This window comes from Megalobrama amblycephala, linkage group LG18 (genome assembly GCF_018812025.1).
Source record: "Megalobrama amblycephala isolate DHTTF-2021 linkage group LG18, ASM1881202v1, whole genome shotgun sequence".
In the NCBI taxonomy this organism is placed as follows: Eukaryota; Metazoa; Chordata; class Actinopteri; order Cypriniformes; family Xenocyprididae; genus Megalobrama; species Megalobrama amblycephala.
In genome coordinates this window covers 33,649,671-33,672,690 of record NC_063061.1, presented here as the reverse complement: position 1 = coordinate 33,672,690, position 23,020 = coordinate 33,649,671, and the positions used below count along the sequence as shown (strand labels likewise).

The 23,020-nt window shown below is 35.0% G+C and overlaps 1 protein-coding gene across 1 annotated transcript in view; it reads right to left on the bottom strand.

Moving 5' to 3' along the window:
• Positions 1 to 23,020, bottom strand: part of shroom3 (shroom family member 3) — a 73,249-nt gene that overhangs the window by 15,469 nt on the left and 34,760 nt on the right. The window contains 2 exon segments of the mRNA XM_048165411.1: positions 748 to 882; positions 12,514 to 12,612. Of these exon segments, the coding sequence (XP_048021368.1) occupies positions 748 to 882; positions 12,514 to 12,612 (234 nt within the window).

Sequence of the window (23,020 nt, the reverse complement as noted above, 5' to 3'; positions counted from 1 at the left end):
CTCTAAATGTTTTCCTTTCAGTGTCATCACTGATGGCCCTTGAACGTTCTGGTCTAAATACAGTGATAATGACCCAGATAACAAGCACACAAGGATTTTGAATGTTTGGGCAACTACATAAAATATGTCCTCTGCTTATTCTATGATCATACACAACAAGAAACCACCAACAGAAAGACAACAGAGCCATGCCTGACCAAAATAATCAACATTTATATCTACTAACGTTCATGTTTCATGGACTTTTTAAGCTGCTGATATATGCATATGCATCCATGTGCCACTGAAATAACCCTCAAGAGCTAATAATTTAAAATGCAAAGCTAATAAGAATAATTAAAAAAAAAATTTTGTGTATGTGATATACATATTTGTGTATCAAGAGGTTGCAACTTTAAGAAAATACCTCATGAAGCTAAATCAGGTACAGCAACCCAAACAAAGCACACATATTATTCTCTCTTAAATGACTTCATTGTTGTCAGTGGATTATTGCTAAGCTGTGTTGGCAATTGCGTAGCTAGGAACTGTTAAAAATGTCATCTTCACTATTGTACCTTAGTCAAATCTGACATGCTATCCTTGTGAAACACAGAAACAACCGATGAAGAAAGACAGAAAGAATGCAACATGGGAAATGAGATGGAAACAATCAAGGCTTGAAAATACTGTTATTTTCTTTGCTCTTAAACAGAAACGGTTAGAGGCACCAGACTGCAGGTGTATTTGTGTGTGAGGTGCACTGACCTGGAGTGGTAGCTCTGGTGCCAGGGGGCTCCCACACCACCCTGGGTGACTTGCATCATGCTGTCTGAGTCCTGAGGGCCCTCGCCCAGCTTTGTAGAATGCCAGGAATGAGGTCGAGATCCAGGCTCACTCCGTCTGAGAAAGAGTGATTCGAAGAAATGTAAAAATACATGCCTTTCGTTTGCAGAATGCAACTCAAATACATGAAGAAAACACAAATGTGAACACATTATGCTACAGCAAAAGCAGTTAGAATTAAAAATAAATAAAATAAAATACAAAAACAAAAGTCGGAAGTAGTTTAGTGAGAAGTCAAAGTACTCTAATGTAAGCATAAAGCATGCATTATCTGGTGTAGTTAAGGCCACTGAGGATAAAGGATCAAAACATCCCTGAAGAATGTGGCACTGCATTATAACCAGAATCTCAGTGTGTAAACATCAGTAAATAGATACTTCCTAATCTAGCCACTGACAAATTGAACTCAACCAATATTTGGACTAAGAATTTAAGTTCTTAATTTATGTTGCAAATATTTATGTATTATAAACATCTATTACTAAGAATGAGAAATAAAGTTCTGGGAAAATGGAAATGCATATCTATTTCTGGTTTTGGCACAGGGTGCTGAAGTATGTTTTCGAAACATGGCAAGAATGCCGGCATTGTTTAAAACAAAAACATTTTTGGATTCAAACTGCGTGGAACATAATGAATGTTTTTCATATAACGATCAGCAGACTGTCTGTGCCTACTGCTGCTCCAGACATTTGAACACACACACACACACACACACACACACACACACACACACACACACACACACACACACACACACACACACACACACACACACACACACACACACACAAAAACGTTGCCAATTTGTGCCCAACCAGTCTGCTGACTGAAGTGACCTACTAAGGTATTTAATGATGGTGTGAGATCAGTAGCCAGAAAGACAAAGCCAGTAAGAGACTAAAGATCATGTTCAGTCAGCTGACTGGGCAAATGTAGCACATACTGTACCTATCTTAGTGATATTCTAGAATTGCAACATTCTAGAACTTTGGGTTTGACTTGGATCATTAAAGTTGTAGGACTTGAGTGTTGATTGTAGTGCAATTATATATCAATATGACTATGAAAAAAAAATATATATAGTGTATATATTAACTAGATGTTATTATCTAAATATTAAACAAATAATAAATATTATTATTATAATATATCACTGTAAAATAAAAAAGATAGTAGGTCATTGTTTGATGAGCTGCGAATTCCTCCACAAAGCTGCACCTACATGATCACATTTCTCAGGACAATGAAGTATCTTAGCCTCCACACAGTTGTTTCCTTAACAACCCACTCCCTTGAACTTTGACCCTGCTCTGTGAAGACAGATCAGACATTGCATCTGCAAAACATCTGGCGTTTATGATATGTTGCTATGGAGGTAATTTTCTTGCTGCTTTAACACACCCTCTTCCAAAGGGCCATTCCTTATGACCAGCCTAGATTTGGATAAGAACCTTTATAATGACTTCCATTTGAAATCAATGTTGAGCAAAGTAAAAGAACTGAGCAGACAACAGAAGACCGTTTTAACCACTTTATGATTGTTCAAACCAACTGAGGTTAAATCTGAGAGGGTAAACAGGAAACACTGATCCTGAAGTACTGACGTACTGATCTAGATTCACAGTCGTTTCATCTAAGGAGGATAATTATGATGTATTTTTAAAATAGTTGCTGTAATGATTAATCATATGGAGATTTTGGATTTGTGCCATGCATTACCTGTTCAACAGCAAGTTACTCATATATATCGCAATTTGAATAAACAGGGTTTTCATCATTAACTAAAAGTACAACTATTAAAAAGTTTTTGTTAATTGAAAGAGAGCTGAAATAAAATATAAATATTCGATGAAAAACAAAACAAAAACTAGAAACGCTGTCTTGGCAACTAACTGAAATAAGTTTAATACCCCATTTACACTAGTGCGTTTTCATTTTAAAATGCATAACTTTTGCTACGGTTACTGTTGTTTACACTACCCCGGCCTTTTCGGACCTCGAAAATGGAGACTTTTGAAAACGCTGCAGAGCCTTTTTCAGTGTTTCAGTGTAAACTAACCAAAATTCGCTCTGCGTATCCTTGAACACAGTGTAAACAAATTAACATGGAGACTGAACTGCAATCTCTTCTGGCTTTGTTGTCATTTTTAGCAGCCATTGTGCATTTAAACTCAGATTTTTTTTTTAATACTGCAGCTACCTACATGCGAAAGAGGCAACTGTTTACACTTGTATGCGTATGCCCAGTGTGCGTGAACGGTCAAGTGACATGTGTTTTCGGTCTGAAGCGCTGTGGAAACGCCAGTGTATACGAGGATCGTTAGTGTAAACGGGGCCTAGTGGCGTTTTTCCACTGTGTGGTACGACTCGGCTTGGCTCGCTTTACTTTCAGTTTGCTTTTCCACTGCAGTTTAGTAACGCTTCAAAGTGGGTGGGATTATAGACTGATCACGTAGTCGCACCGCCTCTACTGCCGTGGATTCGCTCCTCGTCTATTGACCACGATACAGCCATAGTTGCGTGTGGTGGTTGTTTAAAGCAAGTTTTTTTAAAAAAGTTGTGCGAACAAATGATAGTGCGGTGGCTGTTACTAACTATTTATATCTAGCGGGTTTGGTGTGTCATGTTTCAAATGGTATTGATGATTCTCTCAGACCAATCAGTGATCTGCAGTATTTATACGTCACATTTAGTATCAGTACGGCTCCACTGAGGTGGTACCATTTAAGCGAGCCGAACTGTGCCGTACCGAGACGTATCATGCAGTGGAAAAGCACCACAAAATTACTAACTACAAAAAAACCTAAACTAAGGCCCCGTTTACACTAGTGCATTTTCGTTTTAAAACAAAAACGATCCTCATCTACACTGGCTTTTCCACAGCTTTACAGGAACATGTCACATGACCGTTCATGCACACTGGGCATGAGCGTACAAGTTTAAACAGCTTCCTCTTGCGCATATAGGTAGCTGCAGTATTAAAAAAAGAATGTTTAACTGCACAATGATAGCTAAAAAAGACAAAGCAAAGATTGCAGTTTAGTCTCCATGTTATTGTTTACACAGTCGTCAAGGATACCCAGAGTCAACGCTGGCAGCCACGACACTGTTTTCAAAAGTCTCCGTTTTGGTCTGTTTACACTGAAACGCAACCCCGCCGTTTTCAAACTAAAGTGGGTTCTGCAGCGTTTTCAAAGTCACCGTTTTCGAGGCTCGAAAACACCAGTGTAGTGTAAACGACAGGCGTAACCATAGCAAAGTTTTAAAAAGAAAATGCAATAGTGTAAACAGGGCCTAAAACTAAAACTGAAATAAAAATAAATCAAACCTAAATTGTAATATTAATTATTAAAATGAAAACTGAAAATATAAAAATAAAATCTAATAAAAAAATATTAAGAAATACTATAATAGTATATACATAGTATAAATGAACACTGATTTAAGGCTAGTTAGTAAAGTAAAATGACTGCTAGAATTAGAAATGTAATTAGAATTAGATATGAAATCCTATTCAGGGCCATATAATTTTTTGGGTTACACTTTATTTTACAGTGCCGTAGTTACATTGTAATTACTCAAATAAGTACTGAGTACTATTAATTAACTACATGTACTTACTATAGAATTACAGTTAGGGTTAGGGTTTGGTTTAGGGTTTAGGGTTTTAGGTTAGGTACATGTAGTAACATGTAACTACGGCACTAAAATAAAGTGTTACCATTTTTTGTCAAAAACATTTTATGGACAAAAAAAATACAGGCATTTTCCAAAATGGTCCACAAAAGAAAAAGTCATACAGGCTTGGGGTTAATAAATCATGACAATATTTTAAATTCTGCCTGAATTAGCCCTTTATCTCGGCAGGTTTATAAAGCAAGTTGTCAAGTTAAAGCATGTCAAAGGCCTTCCTCAAACCAGGAGACTGGTTACCATTACCTGACCTGCAATCTGCAACCTGTTATTCCCTTGCTATCCTCCCTTACTGAACACTCAGCAATTACCTTGCAGTAAGTCTCAGCACTTTGGTGATGAGTCCAGTGGCCAGACCATTGACGCTAGTCTCCGACGGAGTCTTGCACAGCGCCCCGTCCGACCGTCCAAGATTTGATTTCTGCTTCCTCCGCAACTTTTTGCGGTAAAAGGCCCCGAGCAGCTCCATGTTGTCCTTCGCAGTCTCCCGATAAACTGAGAGTAAAACGAGCGGCGGTTGGAAGGGTTGGCGGGGCGCAGCTCGACGACGCAAAGATCGTTAAAACACGCAATTATGAGTCATTAAAATTACACGATAAGAGCTAGAATAAACATCCTGCCCTCGGCAGCACTGGGCGCTCGGGACAAACATATTTCAAAAACGAAGATAGAAGGAGGACAAAGGGGAGGAAAAAGCTTCCTTCATGAGATTGGATATTAGAAAGTGTATATAAGAAAGTCGGAAAATAATATAACGCAACATGCCGACAGCTGGGAGCAAATGCGAACACATGATAGCATGCGTTCATAACATCAAACAAAGACTGCTCTTTGTGTGCATCTTCCTCTCTTCCTTTCTTTTGCTCCCTCTTCGTCATCATGATCATCCACGTGATCCCAGACAAGTCAACAAGCCCATCCATGCCCAGAGGGCATTATGGGAACAGGAAGGCCATAGTTAGGGTGTGTCGCAGGGTTGCTTTCATGTGCTGGTGACAGCCGTCTCCGGGCCTGCAGGGAATATGTGCAGGTGTAATAGCACAGGTGTCTTCACCTGTCCGCAAAATAAGGCCACTGGACGCGAGCAACGTGTTGACATATTGCTCAGTTTACCCTTGCGTGCACCAGAGAAACCTGAGGTTTCTTTCACAAATACATCACAGAGTAATGACACCCGAGTACAATAACTGTGGATTTCCGTGGCATCCCATCGTTCCCAGGAGAGTCCCTTCTCGCCACACTCTCATAGTAACCGGACTCTTAGGGAATCCAAAGGGTATGACCCACAAAAAAACCCCCAAAACCATCTCTCTCGAGCCTTCTCGTCGCCTGCCCGGCTGGGCCAGACTGCAAAGGGTGTGTCCCGCTGCAGAAACCTTATCTGATCCCTGGGAACACGGCTCGTCAACTACACTAATCTGTTTGATCTGAGAGGAAACTGAAATTGGAGAATTGGATTAGACTTGGATGGGGGTGTTTGTACGGCGAAGTTTGAGAGGAGAATGGAGATGGATGCTAAATACTGTCTGTCTGGTGTGGCTCTGATTGCTGCAATCACAGAGAGGTGTGTGTGTGTGATGGAAATGGATATAGTTAGTGATAGAGCAGGTCACAGGTAGGGCTGCACGATTAATTGCACGAGATTGTCATGCGTGCACTTAATATACAGAGCCGTAGTTCGCGGACAAGCTACGCAATATCGTGTTCATAATCGCAGATGAATCGCTTTCGATTACGAACGCGATATTGCGTAGCTTGTCCGCAAACTACGGCTCTGTATATTAAGTGCCACTCCATTTGAAAGCAGGTGATGGACATTTACCGCTAATCACAGAACCGGCTTTACTGACGAGACACGCATGACAAAAGCATGCGATTAATCGTGCAGCCCTAGTCACAGGCTGCATCCCCCAAAAGTTTTTTTATTTGAATTTGTTTGAAAATGTAATTTATTCCTGTGATCAAAGCTGCATCATTACTCCAGTCTTCAGTGTCACATGATCCTTCAGAAATCATTCTAATATGCTGATTTGCTGCTCAAGAAACATTTCTTATTATTATCAGCTGCTGTGCTGCTTAATAGTTTTGTGGAATCTATGAAACATTTTTTTTTTTCAGGATTCTTTAATGAATAGAAAGTTCAAAAGAACAGCATTTATTTGAAATATATATATATATATATATATATATATATATATATATATATATATATATATATATATATATATATATATATTGATCAATTTAATGCATACTTGCTGAATAAAAGTAATAATTTCTTATATCTTGTATTATTGCTCAAAAGTGAAGTGTGCAAAATTCACACATTAATTAAATTAAAAAGTCAGAAAAGAAATAACACAAACTCTTCGCTTTCTGTAGCACAAGCGTTTGTGGTCCGAAAAGCATACATAAAAATCTTAGTCAGTATTTATGTTTTGTTTTGCAGTAAAAATATCTAAGCATCTTTAAAACAAGGACAAAATTACGTAAGATATTAAGTCTTATTTTCAGATAAATCTAACAAAATTTAGTGAGGTTTATGCTTTAAAAATAAAACAAAATCAATAGCAAAACAAGTTTATATTTCTAATATAATTATTAGATAGATATACATATATTTATTTAGTAAAAAAATAGATATTTTTACTGGAGAACATCACAAAAATGCTAAGTGAATAATTTTTGCAGTGTATAAAATCTGGGCACCCCTGTCATACTGCTTTCAACAGATTAAGATTTGGGCAAAACTGTGATGTAACCTTAAGGCCCCGATATTCTCACGGTGAACTTCTTTTTCATTCTTTGCTTGGGGGTAAAAAGAAGTTCAAAATGCATGACCAGTGGTATACTGTTGTTAGAGAACATCCTGATGCGCCCACGTGTTTAGATGAATATGTTAAAGGTGCCCTAGAACCAGTTTTTACAAGATGTAATGTAAGTCTAAGGTGTCCCCTGAATGTGTCTGTGAAGTTTCAGCTCAAAATACCCTATAGATCTTTTTTAATAAATTTTTTTAACTGCCTATTTTGGGGCATCATTAACTATGCACCGATTCAGGCTGCGACCCCTTTAAATCGCGCGCTCCCTGCCCCCCGAGCTCTCGACTATAAAACGAGATGCATGCATGCGTCGGATCATGTGAGTATAGTATTTATTTGGATGTTTACATTTGATTCTGAATGAGTTTGAGGCTGTGCTTTGTGGCTAAAGCTAACATTACACACTGTTGGAGAGATTTATAAAGAATGAAGTTGTGTTTATGAATTATACAGACTGCAAGTGTTTAAAAATGAAAATAGCGACGGCTCTTGTCTCCGTGAATACAGTAAGAAACGATGGTAACTTTAACCTCATTTAACAGTACATTAGCAACATGCTAACGAAACATTTAGAAAGACAATTTACAAATATCACTAAAAATATCATGGATCATGTCAGTTATTATTGCTCCATCTGCCATTTTTCACTATTGTTCTTGCTTGCTTACCTAGTCTGATGATTCAGCTGTGCACAGATCCAGACGTTAATACTGGCTGCCCTTGTGTAATGCCTTGAACATGAGATGGCATATGCAAATATTGTGGGCGTACATATTAATGATCCCGACTGTTACGTAACAGTCGATGTTATGCTGAGATTCGCCTGTTTTTCGGAGGTCTTTTAAACAAATGAGATTTACACAAGAAGGAGGAAACAATGGAGTTTGAGACTCACTGTATGTCATTTCCATGTACTGAACTCTTGTTATTCAACTATGCCGAGGTAAATTCAATTTTTGATTCTAGGGCACCTTTAATATGTGCTGCGTGTTTTCCTCTCAATAACAAAATAAACAACAAAAATGACAGCAGCGAGAAAACAGCAGTTAAGAAAGCATCTGATATTAATACAGCACTTTATACAATAGACTGATTTAAAGCAATCAGCTTTACAGTCTTTCATCAAAAATCAGTGTCAGTGTCTCTTTCAAAAAGAACTACAAGTTTATTTTCTACTATAAAGCGGCTCTCCAGTGTGTTCATATTTTTACACGCGGACGTCCGACTTCGACGACTGAACAGAAGAAATGAACCAAAAAACTTTTCCATGTCAGCCTCAAAGCTACACCTTCCCATCACATAATCGTCATGGACCAATGGTAGTATGAGGTGTTTTCCAGCCAGAGCGAACTTTTCAAACTCCCAAAACGAACTCCAGACGAACTTTGTTTTGGCCTGATTTTGTTTGAAATGGTATACTGGGGCCTCTACATCTCATGACATAAGTGAAGCAACTGTCTTCTTCTATCCTCCATCCACCTTTGCTTAAATCATTAGATGGAGGGAATACAGAGAAGATCATGCTCACCCTTCTTATGACCCCACAGGAGACCCCATGAACCCTCAAACCGAGTGTAGTAGAGTTCTTTAAACTAACACGGTTCATCAGACTGAAGATATCCAGGGGGAGACGGGTTATGTTATTAATGCATGTCACTGTGGGATTATGGGAAATCCTACCTCTGAGTGTGCGAATAACATTGGAATGTTCACAATCCAGGAACATGGATAAAAAAACACACATGACAGATGAACTGCAAGTGAACTAGACGTTATTAACGTCCTAAAAGAAGATTCTTCAAAGAACCAATTACAGCATTATGGAGAATCCAAGCGAGTGAGAAAGTTAGGAGAGGGAATTTAAGATGAGGAATTTTTAATTGATGTCCCAAGATACTTTAGACTCACTTCCTGTAAACATTCCATGAATGTCTCAATGCATGTGTACGATAACACGTACACACATGTAAATAATTGCTCTAAACTGTTGGGTGGGCCTATTGTCTTGGATTCGTCTATGTAATTTCATTATCTTTTACACAACAAACTTCTCAAATTCATCAAATCACCAATGAAAACTTCAATAACTGCGGAAAAAGCATCTAAACATATCATTTTTTCTTTCAGGTCTTGTGTAGCTTTACAACGTCTATGATATTTGGAGCCCAAAGATGAGTGGACCATCCAAAACTAAGACTCAAACTAGGTAATCTCAAAAAGCTTGTCTAGGGGGGTTGAACATGACAACTAAACACAGACAAAATTTAAAAAAAATATTCAATATCTGTTTACATGAGAGGGGAGGGAAATATTGTGCACGCTATCTGTCTTTGTGTGTCTGGAGTGAGCAGCGCGCCATCTGTCGGACCAATGAAATCTACAGGATGCAAAATAAATGACCTTTTTCATGTATTGATGTGTTTGAAATGACAGTGCATTGTATATTAAACTGGATATATTAAAGCTTTACATTGACACTACTGTTCAAATGTTTGAAAGATTTTTTTTAAACATTTTTGAAAGAAGTCTCTATCTTATGTCATTTACTTGATCAAAAATACAGTAAAAACAGTAATACTGTGAAATATTATTACAATAAAATAACTGTTTAAATACATTTTAAAATGCATTTTATTACTCTAGTCTTGATATGCTGCTCAAGAAAAATTTCTTATTATTATCAATGTTGAAAACACGATTCTGGATAAATTGAGATTTGAATTTTTTTTGTTTCAAACAGAGATTATCCCACGATTCTGAACAGACAACTAAACAAAATAACATGAATTTTACTAGAGCTTCTGACAAAATATTAATTGCTGAATGTTTAATTAATTTGAATGAATTATCATTATTATTATATATTTTTTTTTTAAATCAGTTTGAATGAATGATTCCTAAATACTTCAATTGTTTCATTACTGGATTAATCATTTTTGAACGAATCTCTTGAATGAATGATTCAATGACAAATAATTTTTAAAAAGTCACTTGTCGCCACCTACTGCTGTAACAATGTAATTGATACAATCTTTATTTAAAGTGCCAATTACTCTCAAAGAGTGATTTGCTCTTTTTTGATCACTTCTGTAGACATAAGTGTTTCTATCCGAACTATAAACTTTTATCCCGGTACTTCTTTGTTCATTTGAATATTTAAATGTTGAATCTCTCTGGATCAGTGGCAGCGTGAACACAGATTTGAATGTCCTGGTATGATTTTGTCCAAGGTTGAATAGATACAGGCGAAGCGTTGCCATTTAGGAATAAGATCGCATGGGTGTTTGAATCGAGATTGTGATTTTTTTTAACGATTAATCGTGCAGCTCTAGTGTACAGTATATTGGAGTATATTGGATCCATGCATCGGGTCTTAAAGTGACAGCAGCCTAATATTTCTGCTGCGGTCTGTTTTTAATGTTAATCAAACAAAAAAGGACAAAGCAAAAATATCACACTGCTCTTGACTGAATAACTTTTGAAACTTTAATAAGGATTAATCTAGGTTTAATTTATACAGTGAAGACAATCCAATGATATTTTGCATTTGATTACTTTATTCAATGTCTCTACCTGAAAAACTGTTACTTTCTTTAATAATGGTCTAAATTTATATTAGTTAGGCTAGTAGTTTTAGCTGTGGTATCGATATTGGAATAGAGAATTGTAAAATTTCACTGTTATCTAAAATTTTGGTGTCATAACTGGCTGGTAGAAAAATATTTATGGAGGTAAATTTTCTCAAGTGGCAAAAAGGTAGTTTTAGGACCTGTATATATATATAATATATAAAATTAAATATATATAAAATTATTCAGACATTTTTTATATATTTTTACTAGTGGGTGCAGGACACTATAGTTCATTTATGTAAGTGAGGATAGCAAAATAAAGTAAACTGTGACATATTATACCCAAAAATTCTTACCCAAAAATCATACAGTGGACTACCAGTAAAATTGATAAACATTTGGAACCAAAAATTATTCAAACAACCTGACCATGTTTTTCTTAAGTGTTATCTGACATAATTAAGGTTATTTTTTTCTGACACAGTTTAACTCTGAGATCTTGTCATATTTTATTACCATTTTTCATTAACTGTATTAATGAATGAAATGTTCAAGGTGTCTGAATAAATTTTGGTTTGACTGTATATATTATATATATATATATATGTCTTTACTGTGACTTTTGATCAGTTTAATGCATCCTTGCTCAATAAAAGTATTAATTTCTTAAAAAAAAAAAAAAAAAAAAAAACTTTTGAATGGTAGTGTACTTCTGATAATAATGTAAGTGATGCTTGGCAGTGCAAAAATTGCCACCATGATGGTGGACACAACAACTGCCTGATGCGAGATGGGTCTCTAAATGTGGCTTGGGTCCCTTTTTCCATCATGTCCACATCAAGCTTGTCAACGTCATGAGACCTATCCATTACAGCCTTATTCGGATGAAAGTGAGATTTTGTATCAGGTCGTCTCGCTATTTACAGTATACACAGTATACACAGTACTCCAGTTTTTTTTACACACAGAAAGAAAGGAAAAGAGAGAAACTAGAAAAAAGGATTCACTTTGGCATGCGAGACAACAGCACAATCTTGCCCATCTCCGAAAATCCCCCTAAAAGCCTGTAAACAACTCAGTAATAGTGCATTTACAGAGATGGGATGCAATGACTGTCACACCTAACATGACCGTCAGGAAAAACATAAACCCAAATCCACTTCAGCACTTCCTTTTCCTTTAACAGACACGTTCGTTTCCTGTTTCCCGTAGATAAAAAATAGAAGCGAGGTTCTGTTTCCTGAGAATTTCCTCTGAGGAATGACCTCATGTGTGCAGATCAGGGTTATTACAGTTAACTAAAATATAACTTTTTTTACTTGAAATAAAATAAATGTTAATAAAATATAAAAACTCAAATAATTTATTTCAGCAAGTGGCCAAGGAAATATTACTCATTTTCATTTTGTTTACCTAAAATAACTAAAACTGAAATAAAATTAATAAAACCTATACAAACATATTAAAAAAAGACAAAAAAACTTATTTAAATAAATTATTTAAAAACATCTAATTATTAATAAAAACTATAATAGTATGTTAAAGGTAACACTGGTGCAGATTCAAGCAGGCATGACCAAACACAAAGATGAACACACCTGTTTTTGATGCGTAGTTTCACTCCTCCGCTGCATCTGCCGTCTCTGGAGGGAGTGAGAGGGCGCGGGTCAGAACAGCAAGGACCTGGACAACACTCTCTACAAACACAAACAGAAGTTTAGGTTAGAAATTTGCTCTTTATAAATCACAGACAGTTTTCAAGGAAAACAGAACAGATTTTTCAAAATAAAACCTAAACATATAACAAATAAAACATGTACCTAATCAAAACGTCCTGCTAGGTTTACCCAGAACATTTAAATAAAACAACAAGAACTTGTTCAAAGATTATGATATCACAACCATGAGATTATTAGGTTAAAAACAAGTCAACAAAAAGTGTGTTCGTATATGAATGCTCCCTAAGAAATGCATGTAATGGACATGACTAAACAGGGCTTGACTAGTTGATTTTAAAAATATGTAATTTTGCACATCCTTAGTCTAGACAGTATAAGCTCATTGGTTACTTTGTAGATGATGCGTATCTGTTTGTCTTTAGATGATGTCTTTTTGTAATTTGGAGAATCAATGTTGGTCAGTGATTGAGAGAACTCTCCTTTAAAAGTCCACGTGTATTGTGTATTGTGTGCATTTTTGGGATTGACTCAGTTCAAATGCCATGTTGTAGTGGCCGTATTTGACAAAGGAGGCACCAGCCGGTCCATTCACCACATGCTCACGTGGATGTCATACACAGAGAGTTCTATTAACCACAAGACAAGATACAGTAAAGGCAAGTCTAAAGGCAAAGACGGTTTTACTGCTTTGAAGTAAAAGTGCACACACACACACACACACATATATATATATATATATATATATATATATATATATATATATATATATATATATATATACATATATATACATATATATACATATATATATATATATATATATATATATATATATATATATATATATAGTACAGTCCAAAGGTTTGGAAACACTAAGATTTTTAATGTTTTTAAAAGAAGTTTCGTCTGCTCACCAAGGCTACATTTATTTAATTAAAAATACAGTAAAAAACAGTAATATTGTGAAATATTATTACAATTTAAAATAACTGTTTTCTATTTGAATATATTTCACAAAGTAATTTATTCCTGTGATGCAAAGCTGAATTTTCAGCATCATTATTCCAGTCTTCACTGTCACATGATCCTTCAGAAATCATTCTAATATGCTGATCTGCTGATCAAGAAACATTTAATGTGTACAATTGTACAAAATATTTGTGTACAATATTTTTTTTCAGGATTATTTGATGAATAGAAAGTTCAAAAGAACAGTGTTTATCTGAAATCTAATCTTTTGTAACATTATAAATGTCTTTACTGCCACTTTTGATTGATTTAATGCATCCTTGCTGAATAAAAGTATTCATTTCTTTAATTTCTTTTCAAAAAAAAAAAAAAAAAAAAATTCTTACTGACCCCAAACTTTTGAACGGTAGTGTATAATGCTACAGAAGCTTTGTATTTCAGATAAATGCTGTTCTTTTGAACTTTCTATTCATCAAGGAATCCTGAAAAAAAAAGTACACAACTGTTTTCAACATTGAAAATAATCATAAATGTTTATTGAGCAGCAAATCAGCATATTAGAATGATTTCTGAAGGATCATGTGACACTGAAGACTGGAGTAACGATGCTGAAAATTCAGCTTTGCATCACAGGAATAAATTACTTTGTCAAATATATTTAAATAGTACACAGTTATTTTAAATTGTAATAATATTTCACAATATTACTGTTTTTTACTGTATTTTTAATTAAATAAATGTAGCCTTGGTGAGCAGACGAAACTTCTTTTAAAAACATTAAAAATCTTAGTGGTTCCAAACTTTTGGACTGTACTGTATATATATATATATATATATATATATATATATATATATATATATATATATATATGTATATGTATCTATCTATATATATATATATATATATATATATATATATATATATATATATATATATATATATATATATATATATATATATATATATATAATCGTGTTTTTACCGCCATTATTCACATACCCAATACTATGTTTATATGACTTGTGCATTATATTCCAATGACATTTGAGAGCTACGACGAAGAGGATTATCACAGTTAAATTTAATGTTATCAGAGAAATTGTAGCATATAGTTGTGTGGAACACTATTACAATGTGGTAAAAGCCACAGTCACTCTTCTTCATTGCATGAAATTTTTTAAACATTTAAGAAACAAAAAAACAAAACATCATACAGGTTTGGATCGATAGCAGAATTGTCATTTTCACTGAACTGTTTCTTTAAGAAAAATAAAGGATCTTTATTGGCATCGATGGTTCCATTAAGAACCCTTTGAAATCCATGGAAACTTTCCATTCCATAAAAGGTTTATAGTGCAAAAGGTTCTTTAGATTATTAAAATATTCTTCAGACTAAAAAACACGGTTCTTCTATGGCATTGCTATGAAAACCTCCTCTTGGAAGCTTTCTTTTTAAGAGTGTACTGGTTATTCTGAAGCATTGAGACACGAGTATACACACTCGTTTTCCTCCCAAAGTTAATTTTCTCGCTGTTGCAAGGAAGTTGAGGGAGGTCAAATCAGCTTCCTGGTTTTGTTCAACGCCACAGGGATAGAGAGAAGCAGACAGAGGGAGGTAGTTCATAGCAGGTGACTGGTTTTAACGTTTCTGCATGAATGACTGTGGCATTATGATATCAGGTCAGTGTATCCACAGCGACAAATAAACATGTTGATGTTTCTACTCGTTTTTAATATCGGCCTAAACATTTAAATGGTGACCGTCATAAAACGGTTTTATACATTCAGTATTGAAGCACATGTAAAGTACATGAATATGCAATGGCCTACAGTCACAATGGATATATCAAAAATGCTCCTCTCTAAGTTCATTTTTGTAGCTCACTAACAAGTTTTTTACAGCGGTTGAAACAATGATTGATCGATTAACATGATACGGATTTCAGTAAATTGTACTGAATCTTTCAACATACCTTCGGTATTCATTCATCCTACATCCATTCATGTTTATTTCATGTTGTAAAGCGGAAGAAAAGCGACTAGTTTGCAGGTATGAGAGACTGTTGAACTGCTGTAGTCACATTGACTATTTTAACAATGTCTTTACTAACTTTCTGGGCCTTGAAAATGTTGGAGTCTATGGTGGGGACAAAAAGCTCTCAGATTTCATAAAAAAGATCTTCATTAGTGTTCGGAAGATGAACGAAAGTCTTACGGGTTTGGAATGACATGAGGGTGAGTGCTTAATGACAGAAATGTCATTTTTGGGTGAACTAACCCTAAAAAAAAAGTATTAGCCTCTTTCAAAACAAAATGACCCTTTTTATAAACAGAATGCTTATTTGTTGTTTACGAAGCATTTTGTGTGACAAGTGCTTTGAGACTAACTCCAAGAGCTTAGACAGCAAAACAGCAGCCCTCCCTCCATCTCACTGAGGAATGGTGCGAGAGAGAAACACGTAATGTTGACACAGCATTCCTATAGTTAGTCTCTCTTTTTAAAGGCTTTCTGAAAGCTTTAACACACAGCTAATAAAAGACAACACAAAGATGTTCCAAACAAACCCAACATAAACTTTTACTTAAAGAGACAGTTCGGGAAAAAAATAAAAAGCATTAATTTGATCACACTCACGTCATTCCAAAACGAGAATGACTTTCTTTCTAGCATGGGACATTAAAAAACAAAAAAACATGTATAATATGATTCATTCATTGTGTGAAAAAGAGCAGTTTTGACAATCTGCTCGATAACTTTTGGATCGACATGAGCGTGAGAAATGCTATCCCTTTAAAAGTGAACAGCATGTCACACACCTCCCATCTTTCTGTTTTAAAGCTTGATTTATCACTCTTTCTTCAGAAGGGTGTGATCAGCCTGACTGCTGTAAGTATGCTTTGGCTCTGAGCTGTTTCAGAAAAGACATTCTTCTAATAATATCTCTATTAATCACTTCAAGCGGCCTGTGAAATGTAATTTATTGGAGCATAGAGTCTTAATATACCATCTCTTATCACATTAACAATCCATGATTTAGATCCCAGCGTCTGCATCTCTAAACTCTTCTGCTCAAATGCCCCAGCATTCCTTGCATACCTGCCCCCTGGAGGACCTTGGTGGTCACCATAGAGACGTGACCACCATGCAACTTCCTGTAAACCTACAAAGCTGCTCAGAGATACACTACCATTCAAAAGCCATTCAAGGATGCATTAAAGTTCATCAAAGAAATATGTAAGGAGCATACACAGTAAAATACCCAGAGTTAAATCAACTCTGCTCAGAGTACATTTGGTCCCTCTCTGAATAGTGTTAAAATAACACTGAAGCAGAGGAAAAGTTAATGAGATAATTAGGCTTATTAATTAAGTGATGATTGAGGAGTAATGATAAACACCTGCTGTTAACAAGCAGAATCACTGAAGAAAAGAAAAACTACAACTGACTTCAGTCACAGCCTTAGATAAAAATCGTTAAATCCACTTAGCAACCACCGGAACACCCTAACAACTGAAAAGCAACATGCTGAAAACAATGCACCATGGCGACCACATAGCAACACCCTAGCACCCTCCCTCAACCTCCTGAATTACCTACAAGTATTACAAGTACAGGGTCAAATTACAGGGTCAATTTGCTTCATTAGTGTTCATTTGTAAAGACATAATTGCCAGATATCTTTTTTAAGAAGCAGCTCTTTTGAACTTCATAAAAAGGAAAATTAATCTTACTGACCAGTGAATACACTGAGGAGTTCAAATTCCACGTTACTATTGTCATCCTGTGTGTGTGTGTGTAAATATTCCATGCCACCCACACGCTTGACCCTTTCCTCACAGATCTGACCTCTCTTGTTTTTAAGCGTCTCGAGCGAAACGCATCCAACCACGACATCAATCAGCCACGCAATAATAAACGCTGAGTACAGCCGAACTCTCTGCAGTGCACAGGATGAACAAACAAGTTGCTGAACAGAGACAGTCACGTAGAGGGGGTCCAAGAAGACCACCAGCGCTTCAACAATTCAAATGCTTGTCACACCCTGATCTATCATAAGACTGGAAGATCAGAGGTATTTAAAGGGATAGTCACCCATAAATGATATTTATCCCGTGATTTACTCACCCTCAAGCCATCCTAGGTGTATGTGACTTCTTTCTTCTTTCAGACGAACACAATCAGAGATATATTTAAAAAATATCATTGCTCTCCAAAGATTTATAATGGCATTGAATGGGGGGACTGTTTTGAAGACAAAAATAAATGCATCTATCCATCCATCATAAATATAAAACATACGGCTCCACGGGGTTAATAAAGGCCTTCTGAAACAAAGCGATGAGTTTTTGTAAGAAAAATATCCATATTTAAAACTTTATGATGGATGGATGCATTTATTTTTGTCTTCAAAATCTACCCCCCCCCCTTCGCTACCATTATAAATCCATGGAGAGCAAGGTTATTTTTAAATATATCTCCGATTATGTTTGTCTGAAAGATACTCAGATACACCTAGGATGGCTTGAGGGTGAGTAAATCATGGGATCATTTTCATTTTTGGGTGAACTATCCCTTTAAAAAGTTTCCAAACACTGTTTTAGAGGTTCATGATTAAACATCCATCTTTGTTTTGTTTTTTGGATGAAACTTAGAAACCAGTCACTTTTTCCACATCCTCTCCACTGATTTTTGTGGAGAAATACATGAAATTTTGCAGAATAGATTAAACATGGTAAATGGAGCCAAAATGCAATGCTTTTATTAATAGCTGAATATTTTAGCAATTAAAATGCAATTGCAATGGGCAAAGGATTTATATGACACATCTGCAGGTGCATATATATATAGTACAGTCCAAAAGTTTGGAACCACTAAGATTTTTAATGTTTTTAAAAGAAGTTTCATCTGCTCACCAAGGCTACATTTATTTAATTAAAAATACAGTAAAAAACAGTAATATTGTGAAATATTATTACAATTTAAAATAACTGTGTACTATTTAAATATATTTGACAAAGGAATTTATTCCTGTGATGCAAAGCTGAATTTTCAGCATCGTTACTCCAGTCTTCAGTGTCACATGATCCTTCAGAAATCATTCTAATATGCTGATTTGCTGCTCAATAAACATTTATGATTATTTTCAATGTTGAAAACAGTTGTGTACTTTTTTTTTCAGGATTCCTTGATGAATAGAAAGTTCAAAAGAACAGCATTTATCTGAAATACAAAGCTTCTGTAGCATTATACACTACCGTTCAAAAGTTTGGGGTCAGTAAGAATTTTTATTTTTATTTTTTTGAAAAGAAATTAAAGAAATGAATACTTTTATTCAGCAAGGATGCATTAAATCAATCAAAAGTGGCAGTAAAGACATTTATAATGTTACAAAAGATTAGATTTCAGATAAACACTGTTCTTTTGAACTTTCTATTCATCAAATAATCCTGAAAAAAAATATTTTACACAAATATTTTGTACAATTGTACACATTAAATGTTTCTTGAGCAGCAGATCAGCATATTAGAATGATTTCTGAAGGATCATGTGACACTGAAGACTGGAGTAATGATGCTGAAAATTCAGCTTTGCATCACAGGAATAAATTACTTTGTGAAATATATTCAAATAGAAAACAGTTATTTTAAATTGTAATAATATTTCACAATATTACTGTTTTTTACTGTATTTTTAATTAAATAAATGTAGCCTTGGTGAGCAGACGAAACTTCTTTTAAAAACATTAAAAATCTTAGTGGTTCCAAACTTTTGGACTGTACTATATATATATATATATATATATATATATATATATATATATATATATATATATATATATATATATATATATATGGAAAAATAAATATCTTTAACCTTCATTCTGACCCTCTGTCTGAAATTACCCAATTTTAAGGGGCAGCTCCTTTAGGGGTTGTCAGTAAACGGCCACTGATTGGCTAACATCACTGCATGTGACGTATCAGCAGTATCAACGCCCACTCGGTACTGCACATGAGAAAGTATTTTGAAAACATTATCCATATAAAACTATCATTTACAGACAAAGGGCATTATGAAATTGTTTACCTATGAAACTGTTAATCGTTTACTACAACGATCTGCAGTCAATTTCTCAGAACAAACGTATAATATTCCAACGCGATGCACGAAGCCATTAAAAACTAACTATTCACTTGTTCCTGACACTGGGATCTTTCTGAAGTCTCTACAGAAATGAGCAAACGTTCCTTTACACTTCCATTTGTACGGGCATCTGTATACTGTGTCCAGTGTAGACAGAATCAGTAATTATAATGGGTTTTATTTGCCATCCAGTGTAAGCAAGTGTCAGCTGTTATGCAATTAAATGCCAGTGGGTGGGGCCTAAGGTGCGATGATGTCTACCATCAATGTCTTGCTCTGGAGGTAGGCATATGCAAATGTACTTGCCCATGTGATATCACAAATCCCACAAACGAGCCTTTTTTGGAGCTTGATTAAATAAATGCTTTGTTTATAATGAGGAGGACGCTTTCAGATATGAAACTTGCAGGCTGGTTTAATGGTACAAAGACCTCTTAAATGTCAAAAAATCAACGCAAATTTGATTTCTCATGTCATACTTTTAATTTAAAAAAAGCTTATTTTTTCACAGGGTTTGTGTCCTGAGTTGCACTTTCAGCATACTTCAAATATGGAAAACTCTGCATGCAAAACAAGGGGACGTTTTAAGACATGCCATTCTCCTTGAACACACCCTTCACCTGCATTTAGAGATTCTGTGAAAGTGTTTAAAGCTAAACCAGCTTGACCCGCTGCAGGAATGCTATTAACAGGCAAGAGAACGAATGCCTGGGAGAGAGAGAGAGGGAACAAAGAAATGAGAGAATTTGTTTTGACAGATCACGTGAAGAAAAAAGAATGACAGAAAAGTCAAATATGCATTTAATTAGCCCTTTGTTTACTTTGCTAATGCTGGCATTTATATGTACAACTAGAAATCTGATATTAGTGCTGATCAGGTTATTTGTTCTTGTGTAAAAGATTATAATCTCTTCTCCCTAAACAAAAGAAAGATGAAGAGCTGACCTTTCTCTTTATCTGATAAACACAATCGACATAATCTGAATAGATTTTGTTTTGCTTATGCAAAACAGTGTCTAGCATAATATTTAAGGAAGGGTTTTTTTGTTGTTGTTGTTTTTTTAACATAAGACAGCCAACAAGAATAACCTAGCAACTGCATAGTGACGTGATAAACAAAACTTGCATTGTGGTGGCAACCCTTTGCACAGCATGAACCATTCACACTGGGTCTTAATCACTAATAACTGCATAAAAAATGTTGAAAATTGACAGCAGATTCACAAAATGTTTTTGCAAACATGAATTTGTTCTCATCATCACTCAAATATGAAAATTATTCCAAATGGTATTTCAACTGCATAGCCATTTGTCAAACTCTGCAAATGTCATTACGCTCTCTAAAGAAACTTGTTATTTAATTTCTAAAAACTGAATAATCTGGATTAATAAGCAATTTAAATTATTATTATTATTATTATTATGGTAAAATAGGAAGCTATTATTAATAATATAATATATAAAACAATTATATAATCATTTATATATTAGACTGAATTATAACTTACCATTTGGAATAATCAACAATTGCTATTAATAATATTAATTATTATTGTTATTATGCCTTCAAAACCTTCAAACTAAGTTTTAAAACTAAATTTCAAACTACTTCAAACTGAAAACCTTCAAACTTTCTTGTCAGGCTTTCTCAAGCCAACATAAAAGTTTATTTTGATGAACTTTATCTGGTTATAATATAATTATAGTAATACTATTAAATAAAATGATATTAATTTGAATGCTGAATCTGGATTCATCAACTATTTCTAATAGTAATAAAACATATAATATTTCATAATACATTACTATTATTAGAGTTGTCAAAAGTACTGACTTCGGTACCTAGTCGGTACTGAAATTTAAAAAATGTGACGCTTTGAGCGCTGTTGAGCGGATTCACAAACACCTCAGATTGGCCATTGTGTTCACGGCTCATCGTTTATGTCTGTGATTGGCTTCAATGATCAACGCTGTAAAAACGTTGTGAATAGTCATCAATGAAGCTCCAAGGGCTTACACAGATACACATGGGAGCGTTTGAAATCAGGCATCTATTGCGGACCAGTCTACGTTTACGAATCCGCTCAACAGCGCTCAAAGCGTCACAATTTTAAAATTTCAGTACCGTTAGGTACCGACGTCGGCACTTTTGACAACTCTAACTATTATTAATATAATTATATTTTATAATTATTATATTAATATTTATCATGGTCACTTATTCAATTTTTAAAAATGTATTTGATTTGAATTAGCTTTAAATGTTATCCTAAATTTAAGTCCAAATTCATGCATTTCATAAAATCAGGTTTTAAGTATGGTTAGTGAAGGAAACCCATTTTTATTGGAAAATATGAACGTTTAATTAGCATCTTCTGGGCTGCTGGAAGACACCGTTTCAGTTCATCTCCCCTGCATGCCTGCCCTCGGTCAATGAACACAACCCCCGAATGAAAGAATAAACCAGGAACCTGATATCAGGCGAGAACAGGAAGAGACAAAATACTCTGGCAGAGGAAGGGAACAAAGGGATACAAGATGACAGACGATAAAAACAACAGCAGCTTTAAATGGAATATTCACTTTGAAGATTAAGCGTTCTTTACACTTTGAAGCCACACCAGAAGTTAAACAAAGCTTTTCTAATAAATTAAGTGACAACCAAACACGCTGACCTTTAGTGACGCCCTCTAAAAAACAAACATGATAACCTGACTTAACTACATTGTGGATGAACACCTCTTTATCTTTATCTCTTCTCTTTATCCTGCATTGGCTCCATCTTCTAGCCTTTCTCTTGTTCTGTGTTTACAGTGACTTAAACACAGTCATAAAAACAATTCTCATTCCTTCATGAGTGTTTTGCGTTCTCTGGTCTTTGGACAATAAACCTCATGAATTTTGGATCTAGATGCAGGTGCAAAACAACCAAAAACAAACGTTTGAAACAAAACGTTCCAGGCGAGTCAAAGAAACGTTTAAACCAATAATCTAGCTTACGCTGCTCCAAACACATACAGTCATATGTTAAGTAAGTTCAGTAGACAAGACAACAGACAATAATAATTTACAGTAGTTTAAACAACAATCAAGCTACCCATTTGAAAATTTAGTTAGCTGCACTTCTAGCTACTAATACAAAAAACAACACTGAACCTACTTAAAGGAGACCTATTATGCCCCTTTTACAAGATGTAATATAAGTCTCTGGTGTCTCCAGAATGTGTCTGTGAAGTTTCAGCTTAAAAAACCAAGATCATTTATTATAGCTTGTCAAATTTGCCTCTATTTGGGTGGGAGCAAAAACACGC